We start from the raw sequence: 26,938 nt of genomic DNA on the forward strand, positions 1-26,938 counted from the left end.
TAAAATCTAGAGAGAAATTGAGGGATGAAGGGAGAAATTATACATGGTTCCAGTATGGACAATTGCAATCTAGATGGAAAATAGATCAGAAAATTGGTATAAGGCAAAGTGATGATAATTTGGTAAAACAAATAAAAGATCAAGGTCAACAGCATATAAAGAGATTATATAATGTATTGGTTGAAATTGATTCAGATATGGTAAAATGGGCACAAAATTTTCAACAACCTATAATGTTAGAAACATGGGAAAAAATTTGGGTGAGGAATGTTAAATTCACGCAAGCACAAAATTTAAGAGAAAATTTTTATAAAATGTTTTATAGATGGCATTTAGATCCTAAAAAACTGTCATGTATGTATCCAAATGTGAAAGCAAAATGTTGGAGATGTGATTGTGAGGATGCTACCTATTATCATATATGGTGGACTTGCAAAAAAGTTAAAGCCTTTTGGATTAAAATATGGTAGATTATGCAGAACATTTTGAAAAAGAAGATTAAGTTTGTTCCACAGTTCTTTTTATTAGGAATAATTCCAGATTGCACTGTTATAGAGACAAAACTGATTTTGAACTTAATAACTGCTGCAAGACTATTGATTGCACAATATTGGAAGAAAGAAGACTTACCTACAATTGGAGAATGGATTAGTAAAGTATCAAATTTAGCAGAAATGGCAAAAATTTCTGCCTATTTGAAAGACTGTACACAAGAAAAATATATTTTGGAATGGAGGAAGTGGATTGATTATATTCAAAATAAGTATCAGATTAAAAAATATCAATTAGTTTTTGAGTGAAGTTAGGAATTGCTATGTATTAGTTTAAGAAAGAAGGGAATTGATAGTGTGATGGTGTGAAATGGAATATGTTTTATGTTATATTTTAGATTATGTTTGTTAGTTACAATACCCTGTATTCTATTCTGGGAAGTCTCGGGGAGGGGAAATGGGGAAGGAAAGACTATAAATTGATTGGTTGCCATTGTACAGGAATAATGGTAGAATTAAACAAGTTGGAATGGTGTAAAGTCGGGACTGCTCGGTAACCACTCCCGAAGGAAAGGGTAAGGAAAGAGGAGTAAAGAAGGAAGAAAGTAGGTAGGCAGGTGGGTAGGTAGGAAAGAAGGAGGAGAAGAAAGGATAGGAGGAGAAGAAGAAGGAGAAGATAGAGGGTTAGAAAGGATGGTAGTGAGAAGTGGGAAAGAGGTGGGGAAGTAGGAAAGCGAGGAGAAGGATGGTGGGGAAAGTTGAAGAAGGATGAGAAGGGAAGAAAGGATTAAGGGAGGGAGTGGCGGTCGAGCAGCCCTGATTGAGTATAATTTGAGTATAGGATTGATTGTTGGATAAGTGATTGTATTGTACACTGGTTAAATTGTGGGAATTATTATGGAAAATAAAAATTTTGATTTAAAGAAAAAGAGGATAATGACCACTATCTGAATGGAAAGAGCCTTCAAATTGGTAGTAATTGAGATACAGGTGATGATTTGAGATTTAAATACTGCATAAAACTAATTTGAGGAAAGAGGCCATTATTCCAGATAATTCTTGTAGACAAATTTGACTTCTGGGGGGTGGTGGGGGAGAAATCATCACTTCAAACTTATACTTACTACAGATTCTTAGCCTAATTATCGATAACACAAGATTCTTAAAGTGTCTTATAAGAGAACAAACAATGTAGATCTAGACCTACAGAACAAGAGGAGAAATATTTGTCACTTTTTTAACACTGATCATTTTTAACAGGCCTTTACCTAACCCTAATTACTTATACATGTTGTTTTTGTCCCTCATAGAAGGGTTTTTACTATAGCATGACCATAATTATTATAACTATCATTATGGCTAATGCATGATCATCATGGTCTAGCAGGGAGATATAGCAACCTTGTCTTCCAGGACTGGATTGGTTCTATGTATATGTATTTTTCCTATTCTTTGTTTTTGTATTTTTGTATTTGATACTAATATAAAGGACAACACACACACACACACACACACACACTAAAAAGGTGTGTGTGTGTGTGTGTGTTCCTTTTTATTAGTTTATGGTATCAAATACAAAATACAAATAATACAAAAATCAGAAAAATAGGGGAGGGAAGAGGGAAGGGAAGAGTGTAGAAAACAAGGGAAAAAGAAAGAAAAGGTGTTGACTTCCGACTCCTTTTGGTTCAATAAAACAAGATAGTAACATCAAGCCTCAAGTTTTTACTTTTATAGAATAGTATAAACTAGCCATTTCTATATCAACAAATCTATCTAATTGGTAAAACCCAAAATCAAAGTTTCTTTTTTTTCCATCTCAAGCACAAAGTCCAGAATTGGTTTCCAAATAGAAACAAAAGTAATTATGTTTTTTTCTTTTATCAAAGTAGTCAGTTTAGTTATCCCTGCTAACTCCATCAACTTTTGCAGCCATTCATCTTATCTGAAGAAAAGCATAAGTGTTCAATCAACATCTCAGACTCAGTGCGGCTACCCATTATACTATAGTGCCACTCAGAATTAATACTGCTTCTTGTAAACCATTCCAACTATATAACACAATGGTATGTTGAGAATTTACAGACTAGCATTAGCACTTAGACTTATATACCACTTCACAATGCTTTACAGCCTTTTCTAAGAGGTTTATATTGCCCCCAACAACCTGGGTCCTCATTTTACCGACCTCAGAAGGATGAAATGCTCAGTCAACCTTGAACCTAGTGAGATTCAAATTGCCAAATTGCCAAATTGCAGGCAGCCGGCAGTCAGCAGAAGTAACCTGCATTCTAAATTGATAAATTGTCAGATATCTCAAAAAATGTTGCTCAGTCATGAGCATAAATTACACAATCCTTGCTATTTTCATAATTAAAACTGTTTTTTAAAAAATGAAATGGTGATGCAAATGTTTGGAGAATATAACTTGGTGAAAATACACTTTGTCACATAAGGAGTACCTCAAGATTATTTCAACAAATTTCAGCAACTCCACAATAATTGAGGAAGTGGAATTGACACATGGAATTGATACCTATGCCAACTGAACAATTATTGTATGCCAACCATACAATAATTGTTCTGTAGTAGGTTATGTACAGAACAGGATTCACTTTCAAGAAATTTTCATGTAAATTTGTGTTGCATCTATTTCACAAATAAGTATTTTTTTAAAAGTTTGCTAAATTAGCATATTACAATAAAGCTGTAAATATAGTATTAAAAAGCTTAAAATACCATATTTTTCAGTCTATACGATGCACTTCCCCCATAAAAAAAGTGGGTGGAAATGTCTGTGCATCTTATAGAGCGAATGTTGCTGAAGCCCCTTCCACCCACTGGCCCCCACCCTTCGGCCTCTGCCTCCCAGCAATTTGCCTCCTTGCAGCAAACAGCAAACAGCCTGGTCAGCTTCAGCACAGCCTGATTTAGCATGAGCAGTTGATTGGCAGTTGGATCTGCCTCCTGGAATACTGCTGATCAGCTGTTCCAGGCCACAGGAATTGCCGCTGCCCATCACCAGCTTTGCCACCCATTGCCGCCGTTGCCTATTGCTGCTTCTGTGTGCCCCATTCTTGGTCTCTACGTGTCCCGTTTTCAGCCCATTCCAGGCATTATCTTACCTTTACAAAGTTTGCAACAACTTTTAGATAAGGATATTTGTTCAGACTCAGGACAGTTCAAAGCAGGACAATTCGACTCCATTGTACGTTGCATTTTGTAATTCTATTAAATCAAGATCATTATTTTTGTTGGTATGAGCTATATTTTTGGCATAGTTATATCATTCAATAAAAATACAAGTGCATAATTAATATCCAGTTGTATTCATTTAAATAATCTGGGTAGAAACCATTTGGAATTTCTTTTGTTTATAAATCATTATTGTGCTATCTGTTTATTTTTATTGTTTCACATGGATTTACTAGTCAGATGTCATCTATTTCATCATACTGTTAGTCATATGTTCAAATGTCATACCTAACATATTTGTGTGATTTTGACAGAAGTGGAAAATTCTGAAGGATGATATGAGTTTTAGTATCCTAAGTATACAAGCTAAGTATGCTTGCTTGTCCTAAATATGGCATCCTAAGTAGCTAACTGAAAAAGAAATGGGGTGCCTTGGTTATTTCAGGGTTCTTTTTAAATTCAGCTAGTTACACTGTGTATATCTATAAAACCACATTCTAATTTGGCTGCCCAAGGCATTTTCTCTGAAATTAAAAATTTGAAGCCCCAGCTATTTAGTAGAATATGTTTATTTCTTTCCCTCTGAACATCCGTCACAAATAAAAGCATCTTGCTGAGTTGTAATGAAAGGAATCTTTGTTTCTATATCCAAACTTTGAGTTGATTGTAACTGGTAATTTTAATGCAAGAACGGATTCTTATGATAAGCCATTTTTTCTTTACATTTATTTTATGATAAGCCATTTAAGTTTTAAGCTTGTCCTACATTGCTATTCCCAGTATAAAGGCATCAAGAACAGGAGGCAGAGTTTGGTCTAATTGATTATTAAAAATGATCCACAAATCTTAAATGGCTCAGTGCCTGGCAGTGTGTGTGTGTGTGTTTGTGTCTTACCTTCCACTGACAATGGGCACAAGCACAATAAATTAGATCTCCTACTTCAGTTGCTCAGCATAAACAGTATTCATTCACCATTAGCTTACTACTAGTACTAGGTGAATTGGACATTAAAGACCATTCAGCTTAGGCACCCTCAAATTGAATTGTACAATAAACACACAATTGTTCTATTCTATTCTAGTTTCTCAATATGTCAAAAATATCTGAACTTACACTTTAATTGGCATGAAAAGTGCCCACATAAATTTAACTTATACCAGCAACTGATAAATATTATGCAGTTGTTAAGATCTACATTAATGCCTCATCTTTTCAGAACACTATTCCTAAACTTTCCTAATTCTATTTTGATAAAGAATGTGATGATAGCCATTTTTTAAATGAATTATGCTACTGAAACTTTTGCCATGTATTGTTGCAGAATCTCTTCAATAACTGTTGCTCTTAATGAACAGTAGTGAATTACTCTATTGTTGGTTAAGTGTACAAGTGAGGTCATTAAAAAGAATTGAGAAAGATAAATTATAGATGACAAGTAATATATTAAGATAATACTGTATTATATATATTGAAGTAGAGTCTCTGTTAACTCTATTATTGTCATGCATAAACTTAGTTCTTTGGGATTCTCTTTTTGTCATTAACTAACTAAATATAAAACAGCTGTAAAGATATCCACAACTCTGCATCACCAAAAATTATGCCTTAAGAAAGAAAAAGGCAACAGTTTTAACCCTTCACCAATTCAAGAGGAAAGTTGGATAAACTATTAACCCAAATATAAAACTGGGGAAAAAACTCTTTCAATAGTATGAGTAATGATATAATTGTATTAAATTGTGTTAGATATAATACAGCATTAAAAACTGCAACTAATATGAAAAGTCAAGCAGATTGTGGGGGGGGGGAATAGTATATTGTTCAGAATGCCAGCAGGAAAAAATGGTTTGGACTGCAATTTGTGTTACAAAACTAATAGTTATTGCATTCGAAAAATGGGGGAGACTGTCGGATTGCACCTTCTAGGAAAATCTACAGCAGTTCTTCTAACCAACAATGGTGCATTAAAAGTTTTCTTGAAAATAAGTGTAGCTATATTTCCAGGCCATACTGCGGTAACATATATTTTTTAAATATTCCCAGAACATTGCCTTTCATTAATATAAAGGAAGTTGCTATTGAGATAACACAAATCTCATTATCCTCTAACAGGGAACTCGGTAATTAATGTAGCAAATATTTTCTTCATGTTAAATTCAAAGCATATTCCCCATATCTTTTAAAACAGATCTAAAACTATTCTGAAATTCCATATAGGACGTGCACCAAAATTAATGACATTTAGGATACTCAAGTTTATTTCAGTGGAGTTGCCCTTATTAAATACTGTATGTATTTAGTAAGTATGTATTAAACATGTTAATATTTAATAATATATTAAATACATACAAGTATAATAAGCATGTAATTTAATAAGTATGTATGTATTTAATAAGTGGCAAAAACTGAATGCAGCTTTAAAAAGAAATAAAAATTCAAGAAATAGTTGAAAGAATATATGTTGATTTGTGAAAAACATATGTGACAATTAATACAGTAGACAAATTTGTCCATTCCTTATAAAAGAATGAATGAATGAATGAATGAATGAATGAAAATACACACACACACACACACACACACACACACACACCAGCATACTAAGGAGCTCAACTAATTTCTCAACTAAAATAAATAAATAGAGATGCATCCAGAATTGTAGAAGCAGCATATTACATAAAACTTGCAATGAAATTATGAAGGGTTTAAAAGCAATAATAAGTGGGGAAATGGCCTTGGGATGAAATAGTTAATAACCCTAAAATTTTTCTTTTCTTATAAACTTCAGATATCCTATGAAGTATTTATGATCCTCATTAACCTTATTATGAATAAACAAGAAATTTTTAAGAAGGATCTTCCACTTAAAAATGATATGGAAAATTGTACATTAACTTGAAAAAAACCATCATTACTTTTATAACGTCTTCTAAAGTTTATTTATAAAATTGGAACAAATTTCAGGGGAAAGAGAAATTAAAAGTAATCTTACCTTGCATTCAAACAGAATACAGACCTCTGAGTCTAAATATACTGATTGTCTGTCTCCTTCAAAATAGGTTTTGCCTTCAAACACGCAGATTGCTATAAAGTTAAAAAGCAGAACAATACTTTGGTACTTGGATTCTGTATAACTATATGATACTCCAAGACATGTTTATATCACTTAACAGAAAACTCTAGCTATTAGACATCATTTAAATATCACTTAGAAATATAGCAATTCTTACTTAGCAGCTAGAATTCGGTGTACAATATTGCATTTGAATGTGAGGAAATGATTTTTCAGGTTAGGGTCGTTCTGTTTTCCTCTTGTTGTCGAGCAAAAGAGACAGAAAGGGAAGTAGTAATTACAACTTTACTTAAATAGTAAATAAATACTTACTTTTACAACTTACATTTAAACAAGAACTTGCTAAACCTGAATCTATAAGAATGTTGTTATTGGCACTTTAATGAAAATGCAGGCAATAAATACTTCATTTTATTTTAAAGTTTGCAAAATACTTTTGAAATATTATGTATACATATATACATAATAAGCTTATGATTTAATAAGCAACAGAGCAAGATGGCTGCAGGAGTGGACAATACATGTTTATTCCCTCCATCCCACCTACCAAATAATATAATTAATATTCTAATAAGATCATGTTTTAAATCACTCCCTGAGAAAATTCCCTGAGAATACATAAACCTTCATCCTTCAATTAAAAATTTGAAAATGCTACTTAGATATATTTTAAAGTAATCCATAAAATTAGGTGATAAGAAGAAAAGCAGCATACTTCCAGGGTGATGTCACATTGGTGCAATACAGGGAAACTGGACTCCATTCTCCCTGTCAGATTTTCTGCATTTGGAAGCCGGTAATGGCAAAGCGGGTCCTTGGAGAGGACAGCAATAGTGAGGGGAGCATCCAGGGGTGATGGGGAGAGGAGCGATCTACCATTACAAAGGGTGGGTGCCCTGAAAACCAGCACAGAAGATACCAGCTGTCATGATGAGATCCAGAGACATGGCGGCCGAAGTGAATAGGAGAGGAAGCAGAAAGTGATAAGCAGCAGAAATATTGCCGGATAAGAAAAAAAGTGTGAGATACCGAACTATCTCTCTAGTTGATGGAATTTACAAAAAAAAAAAAAAAAACTAAATAAGAAGTGAGTCTCTGAGGAGGAGGTGGCAACACCTTAGCAGTGGGAGTGAAGAAGGAAGGAGAAAGAATTAATGTGGATTGACAAGGAGGGGAAAGTGATTGTGAGTGCAGACTCAAATGGCTGGTGTATTGGAAAGTTGGAAAACTGATTTGTGAGATAAAACTTGTGATGGAAAGTGGCAGGAAAGAAGAAAAAAATTCTTTTTCTGGGACAGTGGAGATAGAGGCAGAAGAAAATAAAGAAAGTGAAGAGAAAGACAATGACAGTGCAAATTGAAGGTAGCCATCATTTTGAAAGCAGAGAACAAGGAAATTATGGAGTGTTCAGAGAGACCTAAGACTAAGAACTGTGGTAATCTAACGAAGGACTCTTTTTTTTTAATAGTCTATATAAACATTGATTCTACTTTATTGAAACCTTGTATAGATTGAAGTATATTTAAATTAACTAACTAGTCTTAAATACTTGTTGATTAATAATTGCGTATATAGAGATCCCCATATTTAAGGTAGTGCTTTCCTCCATATTGAATATAGTTAACTATAAAATATATTAAAATATTATATATATATTTATGTGTGTGTGTGTGTGTGTGTGTGTGTGTGTGTGTGTGTGTAGATCTTGGTATATTTGGGTCTTTTCCCATTTAAGGTTGAGAGTATCCTGGCGACGTTTCGATGAGGTCTCACTCATCATCTTCAGGCTGGTGTTTTCAGCTTCATGCTTGTGTGAGCAAAGCATGGTCGGAGCTGCCGTCTCTCTATAAATACTGGTGGGGAGGTGGGGACAGTTGCTGTGAGCGGGTTGGTTGGTTGTGTGGTTGCATCTTGATTGGTAGATGGAGTGGGTGTTTGCACATTGGTCGAGGTGGGGAGTGTTGCTGTGAGCGGGTTGATTGGCTGTGTGGTTGCATCTGGATTGGTAGATGGAGTGGGTATTTGCAGATTGGTCGGTTCATAGCATCCTGTTTGGGTGTGGTCCTAGTCTTTTGTTCCTGGGATGGGTGGTGGTGTTGTGTGTTATCCTGGGTCCGGTGTCAATTTTCGTGGCTGACACTGGACCCAGGATAACACATGCCACCACCAATCATCCTCATCAGATTCGAACCCAAATCCATCCCACAGACGAAACACAACCACCATCCAAAAGCCAGACCATGCTGGCACCACTGGCTGCTGCGACCCCCTCTGATCCACACAAAAAGCAAGCTGACACATGCCAGGAACACATGATAAGACCTCGGACTCGGAACCAAACCAAAACCCGGGATGCTCCATCACAGCCATCTGCTCAAGACATCACATCACAGAACTCCAGAGGCCACAACACCAAAGCTCAGGAACAAAAGACTAGGACCACACCCACACAGGATGCTACGAAACAGCCAACCAATCTGCAAACACCCACTCCATCTATCAATCAAGATGCAACCACACAGCCAACCAACCCGCTCACAGCAACATTCCCCACCTCCCCACCTCCCCATCAGTATTTATAGAGAGACGGCAGCTCCGACCAGGCTTTGCTCACACAAGCATGAAGCCGAAAGCGCCAGCCTGAAGTTGATGAGTGAGACCTCGTCAAAACGTTGCCAAATACTCTCAACCTTACACGGGAAAAGAGCCGAATATGAGATTTATATATATAACTGTCTTCAGAAATTGGATGTTAAGGGCCTATACTGCATTATTATTGTAAACTACTACTTGAAAGAGAAGTGAGAGAGGAAAGAAGGGCAGGAAAGAAGAAAGATTTAGAGTGGAAAAGGTGACAATTGATAGTATTGTGGAATAATTTTTTCAAAAATCTAAAAATGTCAAATACATCCACAGTGACTAAAACGATTAAAAAAACAATGTCAATGACAGCGTCTCCAGCAGGACAAAAATTAATTACAGATATGGCGTGCAGTGAAAAATCAGGACCGATACCAACCATGCAAAGTTTGCAATCTTCATTAAATATGATCCAGGAGTTTATGGTAAAAACACAGGAATCAATAACAAAAAATCACGAAATGAAGGGTGAATTAGGAAAAGTAAAAAAGACATAAAGAAATTGGACAATAGAATGGGAATAATCCAAGAAACAATAGCCAGAAATGAACAGAAAATAAAAATGATAGAAGTAAGAATGGAACAAACTGAAAAGAAACTAGAAAAACTGAAGAGAGGTTGACAGCTGCAAACCGAGAGCTGCAAGAGGCAATTACTCACTTAAAATTAGAGAGATCCACCTTCTACCTGAGGTTTCAAAACATCACGGAGACAAGAGATTGATGATGGAAATACTAGCTGACTCACTACAAATGGTCAAAAGTGAATTAAGGAATAGCATTGATGAAGTATACAGGGTGCAAACGTATTACTCAAGGAGACACAGAGATACCACAGGAGATACATATGAGATTTGCAAAAAGAACTGTCAGAGATGAAATCTATAGAAGAACGAGGGATAACCAGTTGACTTATAAAGGAGGAGAGGTCATAACTCTTAAACAGAAAATTAGGGAGAAAAGAAGGGACTACCACTTCCTCACAATACAATTAAAAAAAGTAAAATAAGATTCTGTTGGCTGATATCTGAAGATATATTAATAACATGGCAGGATAAGAAAATAAGGATAGACACAATAGATAAAGCCCAGAAATTCTATGAACGATATATAGAGGAAGAATTGAATAGTAGAGAAGAGTTGGAAACCAAAAGTCAAGAGGAGCAACAGCTAGAGGAAAAGGAACTAGAACAAGACGCGAGAGAGAGAAGCGACATAGAAGCCCAAGAAAGAGACAGGGCGAGGACAAGAAAGCAAAGGGAAATGAGACAAAGGAGAGGAATAAGGGTGACAAATAAGTAGTGTAACGGAGGAAGAAGTGAAACTATTTTTGGTCAACATAAATGGATTAAATTCACTGATAAAAAGCAGACAAGTAATTGCTAAACTCCAAATATATAATATGGACATTATATGCTTACAGGAGGTTCACATAAAAAAAGGGGAAGGTAACCTTCTAGAAGCTCCCAAATTAGGTAAACTATTTTTGGCTTTAGCGGAAACAAAAAAAAGAGAATTGCAGTTTATATAAAAGACTGGCTAAAACCCAAACAAATACATGCAAACGAAGAGGGACAAACGTTACTGATTGAAATATCAATAAAACAAAAAGCAATATTACTGGCAGTCATATAAGCACCAAACATTAAAGAGAAAGAATATTATAGTAAATTACACAAGCAAATTGTAGAATTGGAAATGGATAATATATACTTACTAGGGGATTTCAATTTCAAACTCAAAAAAGACTACAAAACAGAAAGTAAAAAAAAATTATGAAAGGAGAACACTACCAAAAACTTTTTTTGACATGACCAGAGAGCTAAGTTTAAAAGATGTTTGGAGAGAAATCAACCCACAACAGAACCAATATACATACTTCTCCAATCCACATAACTGGTGGTCCAGGATTGACATGGTCTGAATGGATCCAGAAACAGGAAAAAATGTAGAGGAAATAGAAATAAAACCGAATATTTGGACAGATCACAATTCGTTAATAGTTAAATGGAAAGGGGAAGAAAAAAGAGATGGACCATGAATCAAAGGATAGTGAAAGAAAAAAATTACATTCAATATATAACATAACATAATAACAGAGTTGGAAGGGACCTTGGAGGTCTTCTAGTCCAACCCCCTGCCCAGGCAGGAAACCCTACACCATTTCAGACAAATGATTTCAGACAAATTTCACACTTCAATTCTTACTATGCTACAGAGCCCCTGACTACAACATCGCACATGCGAAATTGTTAACCACACTACTAACACGGACTACCTCTTGCCCATATCCTCTCATCTTCCTGGGTGAGCTCAATCTACCTCTTATTAACTGAATAACAAATGAATGTACAACTAAACCCATCAATACTACCCTGTTACAAATCTAGGTCTTGAACAACTACTAACTAACAATACAAGACTCAACAACTGCCTTGACCTCATCTTCTGCAACAACAAAAACTCAATTTATGGGCTACAAATAAAAGAACCCTTTTCCAACAGTGACCCCAGCATGATAGACTTTTGTCTCAATATACGCCCTTACAAAAATTGTCATAATAATGGTATTCCAAACTACAATTTCAAAAAAGCCAACTATGACCTTATAAACACCAACCTCTCATCTCTTGACTGGCAAAATCTATTCTCAACCTGTATCACCTGTATCACCTATTCTCAACCTGTAAGACCATTATAGAGTTTTCCTACTTGAAGTCAATAGAGTCATTAAACTTTACATACCACAAACCACCACCAAAATGAGAAAAAACAAATTACCCATATCAATAAAAAAGCTCCAATTCAAAAAAAATCCCTCTGGAGAAGAAACAAAACTGGCTATGTAGCCAATTTCAGAAACCGCTACAGAAATATATGCAACCAAATAAAAATTGAATGCACCAATTACCACACCAAGCAAGAAGACCTTGTGCACACAAAATCCAATCATGTTTTTTATAATTTTGTGAACAACAAACTTAAAGACTAAAACACCAATAAACTGGGGAGATGGTTGACCTACAAATTAAAAAAAGAAAAAAACTAATACAACAACTTGAAGATGAAAAAGGGATACCACATCATCAGAAGGAAGAAAAAGAAAATATAGCAGTACGATAGTACCAAAATTTATATAGTAGGGAGAACATAGAGGAAGATGATATTAAAAGATATCTACAGTAGAGAAATCTCCCAACCCTACCAGAACTAACAAAAGAAACATTAGATGAAAAATTAACAATGTTAGAATTAAAAAGGGCAATTCAAAAACAAAAAAAGTAATAAAACACTGGGTCCAGATGGAATCCCAGCAGAATTTTATAAAGAATTACAAAAAACATTGGAAAACCCGCTATTAGAAACATACAACAAAGTATTAGAGCAAGCCACGATACCAAAATCCTGGATGGAGGCACTGATAACCTTAATTCCCAAAGATAATGTGGAAAGAAAAAAAATCCAAAATTATAGGTCAATCTCGCTGCTGAATGTTGAATATAAGATATTTATGACAATAATGGCAGAAAGGATGAAACACATATTAAATGAAATCATACAATCAGATCAGAATGGATTCTTACCCAACAGACCCATAAAAAATAATATAAGAATGATGATGAATACATTAGAATATATGAAATACACTTGGAAAAACAAGCAGCATTGATATTCCTTGATGCACAAAAAGCATTCGACAACTTAAATTGGGATTTTTAAATTAACCAATTAATAACAATGAATTTTGGTGAGAAATTTATTAGAACAATTAGAGCAATGTATTCAAACCAGAAAGCAAAAATAATATTAAACGGAGAAACAACAGTAGGCTTCAGTATGGGAGTATAGCTATCAGCAAAATGTAGCACAATAAAAGAGGATTGTCAGATTGCCTCCGATCAATACTCAAGAAAGGAAAAACCCTGACTCCATTTGATTATAAAGAAAGGTACTTTTACTGAGCACGTCTGATTGCAATAGAAGAAAAGCTAGAACTGAATAGGTGTGGCTTACAGATACATTTCCCCTCACTCATCCCTCCTCCCTCCAAAAGTCAGACAGATTTAGGCCAATGCCTTTCCCCTCATGGGTCACGTGGGGTTCTTCTTCCGGTGTTATGTTCCGTCTGGTATGTAGAGTCCGTTGCTGGGTTTCGCGCGTCTAACAGTTTGAATCTTATGACTCATGGCAGCCAAAGCTTAAAGAGCCACAACCCCCATTAATCTAGCATGATAACAAACTAGCAATGAAACACTTAACAAAGTAATAAAACAGTTAAACATCCTACTACGCAACTAAACACTTAAAGTAATAATCTTATGACTCCCTCCTCTTGTCAAATGACAGCCGATGCTCTTAGAGAGCCACAACCCCATTAATCATGATGACAGCAAAGTAGCAATAAAATATTGAAATAGATCATAAACACACAACGAAGTAGTTAAACAGCTAAGCACTCTACTAGGTAATAAAACACTTAGAATCACAGTGAAGATAGATGAGTGGAGGCTGACAAGGATAATTATAATGCACTGCTAAAACAAATACAAAAAGATTTGGAAAATTGGAATAAATTATCATTAATTGGCAAAATTTCAACAATCAAAATGAACATATTACCCAAATTGCTATATCTTTTCCAAACAATACCGGTAAAATTAGAGAAGAATTTTTTGGAACAAATAAATAAATAACATCCAAATTTATATGGGCAGTGAAAAAACCCTGCATTAAATTTAAACTTTTACAAGACAGCAGGAACCATGGGGGTTTCGGCCTCCTGGACTGGGAGCTTTACTACCAGGCATGGTTAAGGCATTGGATTCAACTTAAAAACAAAACAATATTAGCGTTAGAAGGACACGACCTCCAAACAGACTGGCACAGTTTTCTCTGGGAAGAGAAAAATAAAACACATTCATATTTCCAGAGACACATAGTAAGGAACTCCCTGTTTAAAGTCTGGGCAAAGATTAGAAAAAAACACTATACAAAAATTCCAAACTGGTTATTGACAATGGAGACAATGTCATACCCAAATACAATAGATCTCAGTAAAATGGTAAGATATTCAGAAATTTTAGATGAAAAAGGAGAATTAAAATCAGTGCAAAAGTTGAAAAAGCAAAGAATAAATATAGAAAGGTGGCCCTACCTACAAATTAAAACAAGACTTAAAAAAGATCAAGAACAATTCGGCATAGAAGAGAAACAATCGGAACTGGATAAAATTTTATTAGGAATGGGCGGGGAAATGATCACAAAATTATACAATTTTTTACTAAGATATAAAATGGAGGAAGAAGTAGTAAAAGAAATGATGATTAGCTGATCTAAGAACTTTGGGCATAACATAGAATTAGAACAGTGGGACAAACTATGGACAAGGAACTATAAACTTACAACAGCAGTTGCCTACAAAGAAAACCTCTATAAAATGTTTTATAGATGGCATTTGCCCTCAGTGAGATTGGCCAAAATGTATCCAAACTTATCCCCCAAATGCTGGAGATACAACCACAAATCTGGATCATTCTATCACATGTGGTGGACATGCCCCATCACAAGGAAATATTGGTGCAAAATTTAAAAATGGCTGGAAGAAATTACAGAACAAAAAAACAGATTTAAAACCAGAACTATTTTTATTAGGAATACTGGACTTGAAAATGAATTAAAAACTCCAATACATTGAAAAATTTATACATTGATAGATAAGAATAATGAACACTACTATGTATATTAATATATATGCTGATGTAACATTACTCTACTACTATTGAGAAGTAAATAGATATGATAGAATAGAAAATTACAAAAGCAAAATACATATGCCGATAGAGAAAGCTGTAAAATGATCTTAGATGGTATGTATTGTTTGCTGTGTTTTGTTTTGTTTTTATGTATTTGTGGTTGTTTTTTATGTTGTTTTTAAAGAGAAAACTGTTTAATAAAAATTATTTTTTTAAAAAAGAAGAAAAAGAAAAGCAGCAAATCTGATTTGCAACGTATAATTAAATAGTCACTGAACATTATTCTTAGGCATTAGCCATAATCATGTGAGACACATGATTATTATGCTCTTAGTTCCTTCTGTAACTGTAGCCTACATGAATAAGAATTCAAACCGGCAATTACATATAAATACTCTTGTTAACCTTCTTCACTGTTCCCTGGTTTTTTTAACCATGACTTTCCCAAAGATCTCTTTTCCAAAAAGCAGCTGGAATCCTGGAACATCAGGGAACTACCTGAGGATTGGAAAAGAGCTGATGTGATTCCCATCTTCCAAAAAAAAAAAAAAAAGGGAGGAAGTAGACTCAGGAAAATACAGACCAATCAGCCTAACATCAATACCTGGGAAGAAAGTGGAAAAGATAATCAAAAAACAGATCTGTGAACATCTAGAAACAAAGTTATAACTAAAAACCAGCATGGGTTTGTTAAAAACAGATCATGCTAAACCAATCTTATTTCATTCTTTGACAAAGATTAAATTGGTAAACTAGCAAAATGCTGTGGACATAGTATACTTCAGCAAGGCATTCAAGAAAGTAGACCACAACATACTTCTTCATAAACTAGAAAAATGTGGGATAGACAGCATCACCACCTGATGGCTTTGTAGCTGGCTGACAAACCACACTCAATGAGTCACCCTTAATGGTACTACATCTACATGGAGGAAAGTTAAGTAGTGGGGTACCACAAGATTCCATCTTAGGCCAAGAATTCTTCAATATCTTCATAAATGACTTCTTAGAATAGAAGAGAAACTCATCAAATTTGCAGATGACACTAAACAGGCAGGACTACCCAACACCCCAGAAGACAAGACAAGACAAAAGATCTTGACAGACTTAACATTGGGACCTATCCAACAAAATGAAATTTAATGTGGAGAAAAGCAAAGTTTTATACCTGGGCAGGAAAAAACAAAGATACAAGTACAGATAGATGAAACCTGGCTCAAAAACAGTAGCTGTGAGAGGAATATAGATTAACAGAGCTGGAAGGGATCTTATAGGTCATTTAGTCCAAACCCCCCGCCCAGCAGATCCTACACCAGCGGTTCTCAACCTGTGGGTCGGAACCCCGTTGGGGGTCGAATGATGATTTGCCAGGGGTCGCCTAAGACCATTGGAAATATGGGAAGTATACTTGCGAGTCGAAGAATCGCGCTCCAATGGTTGACTCCACAAGCCAGCTGCAGGCTCTTCAAATCGCTAGCCGAATTCGGCTTCAGGCGCGATGAATTAAAAAAGAGATAAATCTTTGCTCTGATGTCTCCCTCTCAAGCCAGCTGCAATCACTCCCAATTGCTAGCCTAATCTGGCTTCAGGCACGATAAACTTAATGGGAAGAAGACTCCACTTTAATGCCTCCATCCTCAAGGCAATCGCAAGCAGTTCAGATCGCTAGCCAATACGGCTTCAGGTGCGATAAATTCAAAATGAAAATAATTTTATGGTTGGGGTCGCCACATCATGAGGAATTGTATTAAAGGGGTCACAGCACTATAAAGGTTGAGAACCACTGTCCTACACCATTTTTGACAGATGGCAGTCCAGTCTCTTCTTGAAAGCTTCCAGTGATAAAGCTCCCACAACCTTTGAAGGCAAGCTGTTCCATATACGCTCACTTGCAAATAAGATGGATGAAATACTCCTCTTAAACAAATACTATTCTGATTTTCGCAATTCAGCAGTCCTATGCTTCTCTGAAACCTGGTTAAATGAATCAATTGAAAATAGCAGCCTGAACATCCCAGGATTTCAAATTGAACGATCAGACAGGATTCCAGAAACATCTGGTAAAAAGAAAGGAGGAGGCTTATGCCTGTCAGCGACCTAAACGGAGATCTATATAAATTGTGTAGAGCCCGAGCATCCCCAACTACCCTGCATGGCTGGTACACCCTGGCAGCAGAAATGGAGATAGACCTAGCCAAGGACCGCCTGCGAAGCGATCGTAGCTGGAGGCAAACCCAACCTCAATTCCAGAGGGAACCAACCAAGGATTCTGTTGCAGTAGAGAGTAGGAAGAAGAAACCCACAGGCTGTTTCAGATGTGGAAAAGAAGGCCACCGAGCCACTGATTGTTGGGCAAAGCTGCCGCCAAAGGCGACCCCTAGTGGCAAAAAACCAACGGCGCAGGTGGAACCAAAATCGTTCGTTAAAGCGATTGTTCGCCGCCGAGCCTGTCCTCAAGCACCCTGACATGGAATCCCCATTCGTGGTTCAAGCTGATGCTAGCGACGTAGCAGTTGGAGCAGTTTTACTCCAAACCAATGCTAAAGGTGAGCTACAACCATGTGCTTACACATCTCGTAAACTCACTGAAACAGAACAGAGATGGGCCATCTGGGAAAAGGAGGCTTTTGCAGTGCACTGGGCTCTCCAAACATGGAGACAATTCTTAGAGGGGGCCAAACACCCTTTTGAAGTATGGACTGATCATAAAAACTTAGAAGCCCTGAAAACTCCCAGAAAGCTATCACCAAAACAAGCTCGATGGACCCAATACTTTAACCGCTTTAATTTTGCCTTGCGCTACATTCCTGGGGGAAAGAACTTCCTCGCGGACGCCCTTTCCCGTTTACCTCAGTACAACAGTACTCGCAAGGAAGTAGCACGACCTATACTCCCAGTGCAACAGTTAGCAGCCCCGGCGATTACTCGTACCCAAGCTCATACCGATCCAATGTTACCAAACGACCTCACCAATTCGCTCAAGGAAGCCTTAAACAAAGATGACTGGTTCTTAGCCCATTCGCACGAGTGCACTCTTCGCGATGGACTAGCTTGGGTGGGAGCAAAGTTCTCCGTGCCTGCATCTCTGAGAGAGGTCATACTTCTACGTTGTCATGATGCTAAAATGGCTGGCCATTTTGGATTCGTCAAAACCTTACACCTCCTGAAAAGACAGTTTTGGTGGCCAGGTCTTAAAAAAGACATTGAATCCTATATAGCAAGCTGTCCTGTTTGTGCATCAGCTAAAAGACCACCAGGGAAACCTCCTGGGTTGCTGCAAACAGTAGCCCGTCCAGAAGCCCCATGGAAAGAAATTTCCATGGATTTCATAGTGGAATTACCTGAAAGTGGAGGAAATACAGTAATCTGGGTGGTTACTGACCTGTTCTCCAAACAAGTACACTTTATCCCATGTTCCAAAATTCCTTCTTCAAAAACATTGGCAAAACTGTTTGTCCAACACATCTACAGACTCCATGGAGTTCCTAAACGAATAATCTCAGACAGAGGGGTGCAATTCACTTCTAAGTTTTGGAGAGAATTCTTGCGGTTGATAGGCTCCACCCAAGGTTTAAGCTCCTCCCATCATCCTCAGACTAATGGCGGCTGTGAACGCTCGAACTCAGTACTGGAACAATACTTACGATGTTACATTAACTATCAACAAGATAATTGGGCAGACTTATTACCATTTGCGGAAGTAGCTTACAATAATTCTGTTCATAGCAGCACTGGATTCACCCCATTTAAAATTGCCTCTGGTCAAGAATTTGTCCCCATTCCCGAACTCCCTAAACAAAAACCATTGATTCCGTCCCTGGCTGAATGGATAGAACAATTGCAAAGTACATGGAATATTACACGAAAAGCAATTGATGATGCTCATCACTCACACAAAAAACAAGCAGATAAAAAGAGAGCTCCTGAGAAAAAGTTCCAAGTAGGAGATAAAGTTTTCTTATCTACTAAATATCTACAAACAACTCAAAAATCTAAAAAACTTGGACCAAAATATGTGGGCCCATTCCCCATCGTGAAAATCATAAATCCGGTAACGGTCCAACTGGAACTACCTAAATCTCTCAAAAGAATTCACCCAGTTTTCCATGTTAGTTTGCTCAAACCTGAGCACACATCCCCCTTTAGACCAAATCCTACTAAGGCCCCTGTACCTATCCTCATCAACGGGGAAGAACATTTTGAAATTAAAGAAATTCTAGACTCTAGAAAACATAGAAATAAAATCCAATATCTAGTAGCATGGAAACACTTCCCTCTATCACAAGCTGAATGGGTTAACAAAGAAGATATTCGGGCCCCCAAAAAACTGGCACTATTTTATAACAAATATCCGGATAAACCCTAACTTTTCTTTTCCTTTTCCAGGACTAATGTCCTTCTTTCGAAGGAGGGCCGGATGTCAGCCTCCGCTTTAATTTAGTGTATTTCTCCTACTAGATTATCTGACTATTTTATTACCTTGTTAAAAGTTTGCTCTACTGATTGTCTTACATGCTTTATGGAGGGGGAGGGAGGTTTTCACTGTTCCCAGCGTCGGCTGTCATTGTATGGGGGGGAGAGGGGAAATGCCATTTTCAAAACCAGAGGTTTGAATTGTGTTGGCGCGTGAATGTAACGGCAGCTGCTGATTCCACATTCCATTCAGAAGATTGACAGAGGGAGAATATCGGAAGTGAAACTACACTTGGCTGAGGAGAAAGAAGACATTGGACTATTACTGTATGACCTCTAGTAGGGGGAGGGTTCAGGAGAGAATATGACTCTGGGGTTTTGATTTACTTCCAGTTCCAGCTTTGCTTTTCACCGCATCCAGACTTGTATGATAAAGATTACCAAATTCTTCAACATGATGAAGTTGGGTTTTTATTTTCTCAAACACTGATCTGGGGCAGGCTGACATTGCCTATATATTAATTCATCCTGGTGTCAAGATTTTAACATAATTTACAAATTCTGTGACAACAATTTAGAGACTCTAATTATCAACTGCAAACCTTACTATTCGCCCCGTGAATTTTCCTCATTTTTTCTAATTGCTGTTTATGTCCCACCACAAGCCTGTGTAAACGAGGCATTACGAACTCTAGCTGACCAAATCATGGAGGCTGAAGCCAAACACCCTGATTCACTGGCCATTGTTTTGGGAGATCTAAACAAGGCAAACTTAAGGAAAGAACTACCAAAATACTTTCAGCATGTCAATTGTCCCACCAGAGGCAAGAATACTCTAGACCACTGCTACACAACACTAAAAGATGCCTATCGGTCTTTACCACGTGCAGCTGTAGGACACTCTGATCATTGCATGATTCACCTTGTACCTGCTTACAGGCAAAGACTTAAAGCCATAAAACCAATAATTAAATCAGTGAAAACCTGGACGGAGGAATCAGAATTAAAGCTACAGGCATGTTTTGACTGCACTGATTGGAATATTTTTAAAGATACCTCTGCAGACCTGGATGAACTCACAGATACTGTAACATCATATGTCAGCTTCTGTGAAGACCTATGTACCTACAAGGAACTTGCGAATACACAGTAATAACAAACCTTGGTTTACACCTAAACTTAAGCAGCTACGACATTCCAAAGAGGAAGCCTACAGAAAAGGTGATAAAATGCTGTACAATCAGGCCAGAAATGCACTAACAAGGGAGATAAGAGCAGCAAAAAGAAGCTACTCTGAAAAGCTAAAGAATCAATTTTCAGCAAATGAACCAGCAAACATGTGGAAAACTCTTAAAAATATCACCGGCTATGGCAAACCTCCTTCCCAGGCTGAAGGTAATCAACAACTGGCAGATGACCTGAATGAGTTTTACTGCAGGTTTGAAAGGAAACTACAGCCACCTATCTCCACAACCCCCCTCTCAGACACACCAACAACAGCCAAGCCTCCTACAACTGACCCCATTTCATTGGGTTCACAACCCCTAGTGATCACAGAAAAGGAAGTGCAGGAGCTATTTCACAGACAAAAGCCAGGAAAAGCTCCAGGCCCAGACAAGATAACTCCTTCTTGCTTAAAAGTCTGTGCTGACCAATTGGCCCCCATCTTCACCCATATTTTCAATAAATCACTAGAGATGTGCTATGTTCCTTCTTGCTTCAAACGCTCTACCATCATCCCAGTGCCAAGAAGCCCACCATCAAGGAACTGAATGACTACAGACCAGTTGCTCTAACATCTGTAGTCATGAAAACCTTTGAAAGGCTAGTGCTTTCCTACCTGAAAACCATCACGAATCCGCTCTTAGACCCCTTGCAATTTGCATACTGAGCAAATAGATCAACAGATGATGCTGTTAATATGGCTCTGCACTACATCCTACAACATCTTGAGTCTCCAAAGACCTATGCAAGGGTCCTTTTTGTAGACTTTAGTTCAGCATTCAATACCATCATTCCAGACATTCTTCTAACTAAGCTAAACCAGCTACAGGTACCGGAACAGACTTGTAAGTGGATCACAAGCTTCCTAACAAACAGGAAGCAGCAGGTGAAGCTAAGCAAGATCACATCAAATACCTGTACAATTAGCACAGGGGCGCCCCAAGGCTGTGTGCTCTCCCCACTTCTCTTCTCTCTGTATACCAATGACTGCATCTCCAATGATCCATTTGTTAAGCTACTGAAGTTCGCAGATGACACAACAGTGATTGGTCTCATTCGAGACAATGACGAATCCGATATAGACGAGAGGTCGAACGACTAGCCTTGTGGTGCAACCAAAACAATCTGGAACTGAACACACTCAAAACCGTAGAAATGGTGGTAGACTTTAGGAAAACCCTTCCATACTTCCACCTCTCACAATACTTGACAACACAGTATCAACAGTAGAAACCTTCAAATTTCTGGGTTCTATCATATCGCAAGATCTCAAATGGACAGCTAACATCAAAACATCATTAAAAAGGACAACAAAGAATGTTCTTTCTGCGCCAACTCAGTAAGCTCAAACTGCCCAAGGAGCTGCTGATCCAATTCTACAGAGGAATTATTGAGTCTGTCATTTGCACCTCTATAACTGTCTGGTTCGGTTCTGCAACCCAACAAGAAAAACACAGACTTCAGAGGATAATTAGAACTGCAGAAAAAATAATTGCTACCAACTTGCCTTCCATTGAGGACCTGTATACTGCACGAATCAAGAAGAGGGCCGTGAAAATATTTGCAGATCCCTCGCATCCTGGACATAAACTGTTTCAACTCCTACCCTCAAAACGACGCTATAGAGCACTGCGCACCAGAACAACTAGACACAAGAACAGTTTTTTCTCGAAGGCCATCACTCTGCTAAACAAATAATTCCCTCAACACTGTCAGACTATTTACTGAATCTGCACTACTATTAATCGTTTCATAGTTCCCATCACCAATCTCTTTCCACTTATGACTGTATGACTATAACTTGTTGCTGGCAATCCTTATGATTTATATTGATATATTGATCATCAATTGTGTTGTAAATGTTGTACCTTGATGAATGTATCTTTTCTTTTATGTACACTGAGAGCATATGCACCAAGACAAATTCCTTGTGTGTCCAATCACACTTGGCCAATAAAATTCTATTCTATTCTATTGGCTGATTGTTCTCACTGTCAGAAAATTTCATCTTATTTTCAGGTTGAATCTCTCCTTGTTCAGTTTCCATCCATTATTCCTTTTCTGGCCTTCAGCTGCTTTGGAAAATAGCTTGACGCACTCTTCTCTGTGGCAGCCCCTCAAATATTGGAACACTCTTCTGGTCCTTCTCTTCACTAGAGTAGCCATGCCCAGTTCCTAAAACCGTTCTTCATATGTTTTAGCCTCCAGTCCCCTAATCATCTTGGCTGCTCTTTTCTGCACTCTTTCCAGAGTCTCAACATCTTTTTTATAGTGCGGTGACCAAAACTGGATGCAGTACTCTAGGTCTGGTCTTAGTAAGGCCTTATAGAGTGGTATTAGTACCTCACTTGATCTTGATTGTATCCCTCTGTTAATGCAATTTAGGATTGCATTGGCTTTTTTGGCTGGCACCGGACACTGTTGGCTCATATTTAATTGGTTGTCCACTAAGACTCCAAGATTCGTCTCACAGTTACTGCTATTAAGCTTGGTTTCACCCAGTCTATATGTGCACTTTTGATTTTTCTTGCTTAGGAGTTTACTTTTCTCTACATTGAATTTCATTTTGTTCATAGGACCCAATGTTCAAGTCTGTCAAGATCCATCTGGATCTTGAGCCTATCATCTAGGGTTTTGACTATTCCTGCCAGTTTAGTACCATCTGCAAATTTGGTAAGTTCCCCTTCTATTCCCTCATCTAAGTCATTTATGAAGATATTGAAGAGTACTGGGCCTAGGACAGAACCTTGTGGTTCCCCACTGTTTACTTCTCTCCATGTAGATGTAGTATCATTAAAAAGAACTTGTTGAGTATGGTTTGTCAGCCAGTTACAAATCCATTGGATGGTGATGCTATCTATCCCACTTTTTTCTAGCTTACCAAGAAGTAGGTTGTGGTCTACTTTGTCGAATGCCTTGCTGAGGTCTAAGTATATTATATCCACAGTATTTCTCTGGTCTACTAATTTAGCCACTATGTTGAAGAATGAAATAAGATTGGTTTGGCATGATCTGATTTTAACAAACCCATGTTGACTTCTAGTTATTACTTTACTCATTTCTAGATGTTGGCAGATCTTATCAACCTCTTGTCATGGTCAGACCATTCGCTCCTTCGACTCGACTTCAGAACCGCCAACCCACACCGCAGGGAGACGGAATCGATTCGTTGGTTCCGTCCCAGGTGCCTGATGGATCCAGAGAGGTTTCTGACGGAGCTTGGGCCACTTCCTGAGGACCTAGCTCACGGCTCGGCGGAAGAACTAGTCACCGCCTGGGAAAGGGCGGCGGCGGGGGCTCTGGACCGAGTTGTGCCTTTGCGGCCTCTGATCCGGCCTCTGACCCGGAGGAGCTGAGAGAGATGAAATGCCAGAAAAGACGCCTAGAGAGTGATTGGAGGGCCAGCCGTTCTGAATCTGATCTAACACTAGTTAGGTCTCATATTCAGACCTATCTAGTGGCGATAAGAGTTGCAAAAGGTGAGTATTTTTTCGCTCTTATTGCATTGGCAGATAATCGCCCAGCTGCCCTGTTTGGGGTTACCCACTCCCTACTTCATCAGGGAGCTCGGGATGACCCCTTGCAAGGGCATGCTGAGGATTTTGGATAATATCTGCACGATAAAATAGCTCAGATTTGGGAAGGGCTGGATTCTGATTGGGTAGATCCAGGTGGGATGACGGAGGCCGTTCTTGATGATGTTATCTGGGATAAGTTTGATTCTGTGGCTCCCGAGGACATGGACAGGATACTGGGGAGGCTGAATGCGACCATATGTTTGCTGGACCCATGTCTCTCCTGACTGGTACTGGCCATACAGGAGGTTACACGAGGCTGGCTACAGGGAATTGTTAACGCTTCTTTGATGGAGGGTGTCTTCCCGTCCGCCTTGAAAGAGGCGGTGGTGAGGCCCCTTCTCAAGAAGCCTTCCCTGGATCCAGCTATTTTATTGAACGATCGTCCTGTCTCCAACCTTCGTTTTATGGCAAAGGTTGTCGAGAGTGTGGTGGTGCGACAGCTTCCTCGGTACCTGGATGAAACTGTCTATCTAGACCCGTTCCAGTCCGGTTTCCGACCTGGGTACAGCACGGAGACGGCCTCGGTCGTGTTGGTGGATGATCTCTGGAGGGCTCGGGATAGGGGTTGTTCCTATGTCCTGGTCCTATTAGATCTTTCAGCGGCTTTTGATACCATCGACCATGGTATCCTGCTGTGACGGCTGGAGAGATTGGGAGTGGGGGGCACCATATTTTGGTGGTTCTCCTCCTATCTCTCTGACTGGTCACAGACGGTGTTGGCAGGGGTGCAAAGGTCGGCCACGAGGCGCCTCACATGTGGGGTGCCACAGGGGTCGGTTCTCTCGCCTCTCCTGTTCAACATCTATATGAAGCCGTTGGGTGAGATCATCCATGGTTTTGGGGTGCAATATCATCAGTACGCTGATGATACTCAGCTGTACATTTCCACCCCGACCATCCCAACGAGGCCGTTGAGGTGATGTCCCGGTGTCTGGAGGCCGTGCGAGTCTGGATGGGGAGGAACGGTCTTCGACTCAATCCCTCCAAGACTGAGTGGCTGTGGATGCCAGCATCCCGGTACAGCCAGCTGGTTCCATCGCTGACTGTTGGAGCTGAGTCATTGGCCCCTATGGAGAGGGTTCGCAACTTGGGCGTTCTCCTGGATGCTCGGCTGTTGTTAGAAGAACATATGACGGCCGTCGCCAGGGGAGCTTTTTTCAGGTGCGCCTGATACGCCAGTTGCACCCCTTCATAGACCGGGATTCCCTATGCACGGTCACTCATGCCCTCGTCACTTCCCGCCTGGACTACTGTAACTCTGTCTACATGGGGCTCCCCTTGAAGAGCACCTGGAGGCTCCAACTGGTCCAGAATGCGGCTGCACGGGTAATAGAGGGAGCTACTCATGGCTCCCATACAACACCTCTCCTGCGCAAGCTGCACTGGTTGCCGGTGGTCTTCCGGGTGCAATTCAAGGTGTTGGTTACCACCTTTAAAGCGCTCCATGGCATAGGACCGGGCTATTTACAGGACTGCCTGCTGCCACCGATAGCCTCCCACTGACCTGTGCGCTCACACAAGGAGGGTCTCCTCAGGATGCCGTCAGCCAAACAATGCCGGCTGGCGACCCCCAGGGGGAGAGCCTTCTCTGTGGGAGCACCTCCCCTATGGAATGAGCTTCCTCTGGGATTTCGATTACTCCCCGACCTACGGACCTTCCAACGTGAACTCAAGACCTTTCTGTTTTACCGTGCAGGGCTGGCCTAATGCAGTATGGTTTTTAATTGGGTTTTTTTTATCATTTTTCTTTTAATAGTTTTAAATGGGGTTAGCCAAATTGAATTAGATTTTTAAAATGTTTTTAATTCTATTTATAAAATTGTTTTTTATGTTGGCTGTAAACTGCCCTGAGTCCTTTGGGAAAAGGGCGGTATAGAAATCAAATAAATCCTAATCCTAATCCTAATCTGTTTTTTTATTATCTTTTCCAGTATCTTCCTGGGTATCGCTGTTAGGCTAATTGGTCTGTAGATTCCTGGGTCTGTTTTCCCCCCTTTTTTGAAGATGGGAACCACATCAGCTCTTTTCCAGGCCTCTGGTAAGTCCCTGGTGCTTCAGAATGTTGGAATATGTGGTACAATTTTATTTTATTATTTATTTATTTATTTATTTATTTATTTATTTATTTATTTATTTATTTGATTTTTATACCGCCCTTCTCCCGAAGGACTCAGGGCGGTGTACAGGCAAAAATAAAACAGATAATACAATATACAATTTAAAATGCAAATTAAAAAACTTATTTTAAAATTAGCCTGAGAAGTTAAAATATAACATAAACTAAAAACCCCAATGGTTCTGTGATGACATCTGCCAGCTCCTTTAGAACTCTGGGATGTAATCCATCAGGTCCCAATAATTTCTATTCATCAAGATCAGACAACTGTTCTCTTACCATTCTTTTCCTTATTTTAACTTTTATTTCTAGTCTGTCTTTTACAGTTACGTTTTTGGTAGGTTGGACTATTGTTTCTTTTTTGTGTGAAGACCAATGCAAAGAATGAGTTGAGCAGCTCTACTTTCTCTCTGCTGCCTGTTACTTCTTTGCCATCTTCTCTTTTTAGTGCAGCG

General features: G+C 38.6%; 1 protein-coding gene across 2 annotated transcripts in view; it reads right to left on the reverse strand.

Moving 5' to 3' along the window:
* Positions 1 to 26,938, reverse strand: part of NELL2 (neural EGFL like 2) — a 551,557-nt gene that overhangs the window by 262,923 nt on the left and 261,696 nt on the right. For both annotated transcript variants that reach the window (XM_058191222.1, XM_058191220.1), the window contains exons 10-11: positions 6,680 to 6,771; positions 3,617 to 3,719 (exon numbers count right to left, since the gene is read on the reverse strand). In XM_058191222.1, the coding sequence (XP_058047205.1) occupies positions 3,617 to 3,719; positions 6,680 to 6,771 (195 nt within the window). The remainder of the gene's footprint in view (positions 1 to 3,616; positions 3,720 to 6,679; positions 6,772 to 26,938) is intronic.

The sequence above is a fragment of the Ahaetulla prasina genome, chromosome 7, assembly GCF_028640845.1.
Source record: "Ahaetulla prasina isolate Xishuangbanna chromosome 7, ASM2864084v1, whole genome shotgun sequence".
Lineage (NCBI taxonomy): Eukaryota > Metazoa > Chordata > Lepidosauria > Squamata > Colubridae > Ahaetulla > Ahaetulla prasina.